This window comes from Vitis riparia, chromosome 8 (assembly GCF_004353265.1).
Source record: "Vitis riparia cultivar Riparia Gloire de Montpellier isolate 1030 chromosome 8, EGFV_Vit.rip_1.0, whole genome shotgun sequence".
Taxonomy (NCBI): Eukaryota; Viridiplantae; Streptophyta; class Magnoliopsida; order Vitales; family Vitaceae; genus Vitis; species Vitis riparia.
Window position 1 is genome coordinate 10,930,397 of NC_048438.1, and position 8,344 is coordinate 10,938,740.

At 34.1% G+C, this 8,344-nt stretch overlaps 1 protein-coding gene across 1 annotated transcript; it reads right to left on the minus strand.

Annotated features, from left to right (window-relative positions):
* Positions 1 to 5,983: 5,983 nt before the first annotated feature.
* LOC117919600 (WRKY DNA-binding transcription factor 70) lies at positions 5,984 to 8,136 on the minus strand. Its single transcript, XM_034836794.1, has 3 exons — positions 7,751 to 8,136; positions 7,351 to 7,455; positions 5,984 to 6,603 (listed from the first exon to the last, which is right to left on the minus strand). Exons 1-3 carry the CDS (start codon positions 8,110 to 8,112, stop codon positions 6,105 to 6,107), a joined length of 966 nt encoding a protein of 321 aa, XP_034692685.1. The 5' UTR covers positions 8,113 to 8,136; the 3' UTR covers positions 5,984 to 6,104.
* Positions 8,137 to 8,344: the final 208 nt, after the last annotated feature.

Below are 8,344 nucleotides of genomic sequence, written 5' to 3' on the forward strand. Positions count from 1 at the left end.
TAATTAAAAGATGATTTAAATATAAAATAATTGGAAAATAACACATTAATTATAATTGTATTTTATAATATACCTATTAAATACATATGATTGTTCATGAGAAGGAAGGAAGATATGGGAAATTACAAAATGAGGAAAATATAAAGGTAGATAAGAAGGAAAATAAAAAATATAAAAATATAAAATAAATTTAAATCAATAAATTATTTTTGTACATAATTTTAAACTTATTTAAATTTTTTAATATAAAGATGAAATAATTTGAAAATGTAGAAGTTTTTAACTAATTTATATTATATTTTATCTATTTTTATTTTTTATGGTATAATTAAATATAAAAAATTCATTTATTTATTTTTTTTCTTTTCTTAGTACTCTCCGATAAATAAATGAAAGAATTTGATTTAATAATCATCTATCTTCTTAATCTGTTATATTTATGATAATTTGATAATTATATTTGAGAAGATAGTTTGAAATTTAAAGTTTGTTTGACAATGATTTTAAGAAGTGTTTTTAACTCTTTTAATATTTTTATCGTTCAAGTATTAAAAAAATTAAAAATATTTTTTAGAATCACTATCAAATGTATTATTAAAAGAAAAATATTTGAAGTATTAAAAAAATATATTTTCTAAAATTACTACCAAACTCATCTTAATTTTTTTTTTTTTTATCCAAGTCAATAGTTTTTAAAAAGGAGATACCATAACCCGATCATTCTCGAGAACGACCGATGGGTCGTAACAAATAGTCCAGTGCTTCAACCGGAGTCTGGACCGGGCCGTAGTCCAAACTCACATCAATTATGATGGCCCATAATTGGATTGATCTGGGCCCGGCTCAAAGATCCAAGAAACCCAAAAATGAAAAACCAATGTGATAGGCTGATAGGGACAATACAAGAATTTCGACTTTCTATTATGGAGGTAATGCCCCTATCACATGGGCTTTCATTGTATCCACCATTTTGCTTTTGTTTCTATTCACTACTTTTGTCGTCACAAGCAATCGCCAATCTGCTACACGTCCTTACCTCATCTCAAGATTGAGATTTTGTCCAAGGAATTTTGTATCCCATTAAGTTTAAATGTCCTACACGTCTTTGTTTAAAGGTGAATTTTTTTTTATCATAGATTGAAAAAGTTTATAAAAACTACAAAATTAATTACAAAATTTTCAATTATCCTATGAAAAGTTTTGTTATCATCTCGTGAAATGTATGGATCCATAAAAATCAAATAGTGTTTAATAAAATTTAACCCAACCCTTTTCTCGTTATTGAAAAAGCCACTTTTAACTTTCAAAATTTACAGGAATATGTGATGGATCCTTAATTTCAGAACAAAAGATGTTTTGTTCCTCAAGTAATTGAAAAATGGATTCATTAGATTCCTCCAATTAGTGAAAATTTCAAATTAAACTTTGAAAGTTCAAGGGAAAAAAATAGAAATGTATCAAGATGGGTTTAGAGATTCTAATGGCATGATAAAAGTGTCTGTAAGCAGGTATATGGGTAATGCGTCAATAATTATTACAAAATGTATGATTTTTAGAGATGGTGTTTGCTAAAAATAATAGGTTTTTAAATTTAGGGATTTAAGGTGATTCAAAAGTAGTGATAAATAGTTATAACAAAAAAAAAATCATAATTCTATTATGTTGTTGGTGATAAATATTTGAAAGATATCTCAAAACCTTAATATTTGTATTTGTCGTCATATTTATAGAGAAACAAATAGAACAACAAATTATTTAATTAGAAAATATATCTATAATTTAAAGTCTTTCACTTAGAAATCAAATTTTCCTAAAGATGTTATAAGATTTGACTTTGAAGATTACTGCGGTTCTTTTTTCAATCAAATGTGTAAATTTTTTGCTTTATATATATATATATATATATATATATATATCACGAGAAATGTTGAAAAAGGTTTCTATCATCCTAAAAGGACCTCTTTAATCAATAAAGAGTATATCCATGACAAATTGAAAGGGAAAATAACATGAAGCAGTGAAAAGGGAAATCAACGTCTAACTTGGTGTGATTTTGTTTGATTTGATTCAAGTAAAAAGAAATTGACTCAAAAATCAAATTAATTGTTTGGATTTTTCATGGACAGAATCAATAAATTAAAAAATGGAAAAAAGTGAGGTTGAATATGCTTATTTGCATGTGGTTTGAGAGTTCTTGGGATGATGGATTTGATTGTGGCCCATGTCCCCATGTAAGTCTCGAGTGATTGAGTGGTTGAATCTCCTTTTAAGAATTATTTTATGAAATGTAGCCATCAAATGATTCATTCATGTGGAAAAAGAGTTAGCGATTCAAAATGAAGTAAGCAAGGGGGTTGAGTCCTGACCGAAGCACATCAAGCTGTCCCCCTCCACCATACGCCCATTGGGGAGCAGAAGAGGCCCAAATCAGTAGGGCCAGTGCCCAACTGGGGTTGAGGCAAAGGGGGCTCCCTCATTCACAGTCACATTCACACACCCGCCTTCAGCCTTGGCCACGTTTCTTCTCTTTTTCAATAAAGTTTTGCCTTTTGGCTTTCTTTCTCCACACCCAACCACTGCCTCTGGAAGTGGCTGCTTTACATCCCTCAAGTGAGGCTCCATTGCCCCTTTCTGCGGAATAGGGTCACACCCCCATCTTGCCCCCACTTTCCCTATTGGTTGATTTCAAAAGAGAAGAATGGGTTAAGGCTTTAATCCATTATTAGAAATTGATAATGATTTGGGTAGGTTGAGTTTTTACAGCTCCATTTTCTAAGATGAAAGGAAACCCAAATCCATCATCATCACCATCATATCTTCTTCTTCTTCTTCAATCCCTGTCCTCCCAATTGTCTTGTTTTTGTTTTTTGTTTGCTCATTTTGTAGGCCTTGTAGAGGATGATGTTTTTTACTTTTCATGACAGCTTGTAGGGACTAGTACCCTTTGAATTTGATTTCTTTATTGGATTCAAGTCATGGGTATGTCCTCATGTGCAGAAAAAATCTTTTCCAATGTATTTACAAATCCAAGGTCGGTTATGAAAGATTGGAACTTGAAATTAGGGTTAGATCACGAATCCCAGACTTTCATTAATTTAGTTTTGATTAGGGCTTATCTTCTACTTAATTTCTTAAAAAATTGAGCACTTGCTTCATATTTTAGTTGTGTTTACACTGAACAAAAGGCTAGTGTGGTCAAATGACAACCACAAGACTATGTGAACCGGATCATTTCTTGAATTCTATAGGCTACAATTAGATAAGCTTTCTATGGAAGTATTTTCCAAACCTTTCTTTTTTGAATTCAAATGGATGTGAACTTTTCTAGAACAATTTGACGAGTATATGAATGGGATAGAATGAGAGGGAATCTTGTAAAGAACTTCAAGGTTTGATTTGTAATCATACGATGAATATCGCAATTTTTTTTTTTGTCATCATCGATAAAGAATGGAGACTAAGGAGATTACTTTAAACTTTTCCAAACGAATATCAACAAACTTTGGAAGATAACAATATTTTAAAAACAAAGTAAAAAGATCGTCACAAAATAAAATTATTAAGATATAATAATGTCTTTCTTAACTCGAGAATAGATCAACTAAATAATGACTCCTAGAACAAACTTGTAAGGTGCGATATTAGGAGAAGAATCATCGAGTATAATAATGTTGCTTTTGAGCCTATGAATGCATCACTTAAATAATGAACAAATCGATAAAATGTGATGTTAAATATTACAAAAATTATATAAATGATAAAGGATTTTAATGAAGCTTTGAAAACGATCACAAAAATTATTTGTCATAAATAATAAAAAAAAAATGGACATAATTATGGGCATTGCTTTAAACTTTTCCGAACAAAGATTAACCAACTTGGAAAATAAAGACGATTAAAAACCAAAATAAAATATCGACATAAAATAAAATTATTGAGTTAGAATAATGTAAATGATCGATCAAATGATAACTATAGAACAAACCCATGAGGGGTGTATTATGGTCAAGGTTCATGAATTTGAGTTGGAAAATGTTACATTGGGAGGAATTATCGTGTTCAACAATATGACTTTTAAATTTGCTCGTGAATGGACCAATCAACTGGTGAACAAATCCATAACATATGATGTAAAATATGATAAAAGATTTTCAAATGAGATGATAAAAATTCTGGTGAATAGATCACTCAAATGATGAACAAACTCATGATATGTGATGCCGGCCTCAAATAAGAAAGATGGAATTTTGATACAGCACGGATGAAAATTTTGATAAGATTTAGGGAAGGATCACAGAAATTACTTGTCAGTTTCAGCTTATATTCCAAATAGCAACGATGACTAGCAAGCTACAAGACAAAGCCTGAACTGGTGATGGAAAAGTTCCCAAGTAGTTGTGACAGTGGTGGAACCCATGATGGAGTGGCTGAGCCATCATCAGTCTGGCTTTTAGTGCCATGGTGTTAAAGGGTCTGGGGCCCTATATTTTCCCACACACGAGGGTTGAAAAGGCATTCTGGATATGTGAACACTGTTCCAATTCGCGCGTTCACACTGCCCAGTCCCCCCACCCCCCATCTTCCATTTTCCATCTCATCACCATAATGATTGATGTTGAAATACTTTGAAATTTTCATCTCTCCTCATGGAAACTGCTCCACTGTTTCCAGCTACCCCTCTCTCTCCACCTATTTTCTTGGGAGTTTTTGCACAAGTCAAGGCATTTTTCCCTCTTTTTCTCACACAATTTCAGGGAAAGTTCAGGCTGATCAGATGGGACTGGTTTAATAGGGAGACAGGATATAGACTAAGATTACTTGGTTTGAATTCCTGGGCACGTTGCTTTGTGCTGTCTGTTTCCTTGTATGAGGGTGCCCAGATCAACATATGGACAGTGATTGTTTGATGTGAAGTGTATCCCATTTGGAATTCTCATTGAACGACACAAAAGGTTATACTCATCTCGATGACGGCCCTCGTCAAATATAATTAATTGAGATTCCAAAATAAGATAAACATCAGATGAAATTCATGCGCAGTTCCATGGAAACTTGGAAAATGGGAAAAAACGAAAATAAATTTTAATCGTTTTCAAATATTTTCATCCGTTAAAAAGATAGTTATATAAATATAAAAAATAAAGTATCATTGATAAAAATTATTTTAAAAAATATAAAGTAAAAATATTTCTCTTCTTAACTAGACTTCTATAGTACAAAATTTGAACATTTTTTAAAAACTGTTTTTGAAAACACTTTTCAAATCAAACCCTATCGAGGATAAATTTTTTTACATTAAACAAAATAAATAAATGTTATTGTTGTTGGGATGTCATTTGTATTTTTTTGGCCTGGTGCCTAGGCTAGAGCCTGCGCGGCGCCCAGAGTAGCCTCTCCAGGATTCGAACTTGTGACCTTAGGGTTCATGCGGTTGCCATCCTGGTACCATCTTGGCTATCCCAACAAAAACGTCGGCGCCGCGCAGGCTCTAGCCTAGGCACCAGGGTCAAAAAATACAAATCACGTCCCAACAATTGTACTTGCCATTATTTCATATTTTCTAAGGGAATGTGTATTCCATCATGCATTGCTGTTGGTCTGACAGCCTTGAACAGTCTTTGCTGTTGCAATCCATCTTTTTCCATTAAAGACTCTGCTTCACTCTCAAGATTTTCCGATCCTAAATGACACCAATGTTAATTGCGGCACTCTATCCCCCACCCACCATTTCGATCATCTTTTATGAGATGCCCCATATCAAATTATAAGCACACCCAATAGCCAAATGGTCCTCCACTTAATCTTTGTGGGGTATATTCGTGAATCCATTTGAATCTATCAGATGCAGTGAACAGTTGAATAATAATTATCCATTCATTTCCACGTATCTGAATGAGATAGTAGGTTAGCTTATATCTGAATGAGATAGTAGGTTAGCTTATAGTTTTGATACTGATCATGTGAGTTTGGATATGAGTGTAAGTACTATGAACACACATAAATCATAAAATTAAAGGCTCCATCCATTATTTTACAGCTTATTCTGGAGATGATCAATTCACTCTTTCTACATTACAGCTGAGGAAAAAAAAAAAACACTAACACTAACACTCAAAACCGATAAGAACATCATCAAAGTCCATCATCATATCATCCAAACTGTGAGTGCTGTCCGTACAAGAAGAGTTAACCCCAGAAAGGACATCGCCATGATCAGACCCCAGATTGGATTCAAATGTGGTGAGCTCCAGTGACAGAAGATAATCAGAGGATGAGGAGTTGTTCTTGTTGTTGTTATTGGTATGGTTATTGTAGGTCACCTCCTGATCATCATTGGGGATCTCTTCCTCTTGTTTTATCAAGGGGAATGATGAGAAAAAGGCGTTGCTATCATCTTGATTGTTTGATTCAAAGCTGAGCAGAAAGGAAGAATCTCTTGCAGTAGAATTTTCCACCATAATCTGAGATGACTTCAGCATGCTTTTGCATGTGTGCTGGCCGTGGTATGTGGTTTTGTACTTTGGGGGCTCATCTTCAGTCATCTGAACCTGTTTGGTTGCCATGCAGCCCTGGTCATGCTTGTGGGTGCACCTATAGTAGCTTCTGCACAATACAAAACCCAAGGAGTAATTTTAGAATGTTTTTATTATATTTCCATACATTAATTTTCAATATTACTATTTTGGTTGAGAAATTACTGTAAAATGTTTGATTATGAGGGTTGGTCCAAAAGGTATTGACAAAGTTGTGATGGGTTTTCAATGAAGGATGAGTGTGAACCATTTGGTTGGTGTTTGTTAGATAATAGGAAAGAAATGATTGTGGGTGTGACTTGATAATAAAGCAAGTTTTGGGTGTATCCACTTGAAGCGAAGGGACAGTTTTTCCAAGACAAGCAAGAAAAGTCAGGTATGTTTTGAAAAATTAAGAAATTGATAAAAATAAAAAAATTTCCAATCAAATCCCCCCCTTATTTTGGTAATAGGGTTAGTTTGAATATGAGAGATGTAATCAAAATATAAAATTGCCAAACACTGGTGTTTGAGAAAGCACACAAAATCATTTTTTGTAAAAAAAGGCAAAATATACCATCATCAAGGGAAAGAGGCAAATGTTTCGATTTGGATCGACGATGTAAATAGGGTTTCAGAGCACCTCGACGATGTAAATAGGGTTTCAGAGTTGATGCTCTTAAAATTAAATAAATTTATGCATTATAAAATCTTTTGAAAAAATATTTATGTACGAGTTTTATTAAAATATGAATGTGATAGGTAAATTTTATAAAATTAAGAGGATTTGTGTATCATATTTGATTTGATAAATATCGTAAAAAGGGTTTCAACATACCTTTGATGTTTAGCATTGAGTATAACTTTTTGTCCGTACTTTCGCCAGGCATAACCGTCATCGTGAAAATTAGGGGTGATTCTGACCCAAGATTGCGAATTCTTCCTGCAGATTATGAAACAAATTGCAAAATACTTGTCAAAAAATTTTCAATTAAACATGAAAAATCTCAAACGTTGATAAATTGATAAAGTTCTATTTGTTTCATTGGAAATTAAATTAGAACCCCATGAGAGATGGTAAATTGGGTGTGGAATCAAGGGCATAATAGTCAATAATACCCAGTTTCTAATTGATCTGGAATTCACAGGCCGGACACCGAAGAAATCATCATTAAAATGACCAAACTACCCTTCATCAATAATGATGATGATAATATAATATAGTAATCAATAATCACCTTCGCTTGTAACAGCCCCTGCGATCCTTGGTGGAACTCTTACCACTCTCGCAAGATTCCTCCGACCTCCGGCCATGCCAACCCGGCGAATACAGCTGACCACTCGCCGGAATCTGTGAGACGGCCTCGTCGGACTCGCCGGAATTCAATATAGAAAGAGTGTTGGTGAATGACCTCGAGATTTTCACTAGAAGATCCTGGGCCGACTCCTGTTGATCCTCTCCGACGAGGACGCTGCGAAGCTGCTTGGTGAAGGAGCGACCTCGAAGCAGCTCGTCGATGGCTCTTTTCCGATCGCCGGAGATCTTTTCCGACCAGGTGCACTCCATTGTGCTCATGGTGGCGTCTGTGTGCCTCTCCATACTCACCAAGTGAAGATCAAGAGGAAGAGCTTTTATCTATGAAAAAAGAACATACCATTGTGCACTTGCAAGGAAGATAAGGGGAAGCTTTGTGGAAAATTCCCCCCTAAGAAAAATTCACCACCTCACGCGCATGATCACACCCACTCCAAATGCTCAATAGTATGAAGCCACGTAACTTACTTTCTCTCATCTCATTGGCAGCCTTTATTGCACGCGCTAAAGGAGAGTG

Bases quoted from the DNA above. Each gene is read 5' to 3' on its own strand.
- LOC117919600 (XM_034836794.1), bottom strand. From the start codon at position 8,112: ATGGAGAGGCACACAGACGCCACCATGAGCACAATGGAGTGCACCTGG. The intron at 7,456-7,750 runs GTGATTATTGAT...CATAATCTGCAG, and splicing joins AGGGGCTGTTACAAGCGAAG to GAAGAATTCGCAATCTTGGG. The intron at 6,604-7,350 runs GTATGTTGAAAC...TGTATTGTGCAG, and splicing joins CTCAATGCTAAACATCAAAG to AAGCTACTATAGGTGCACCC.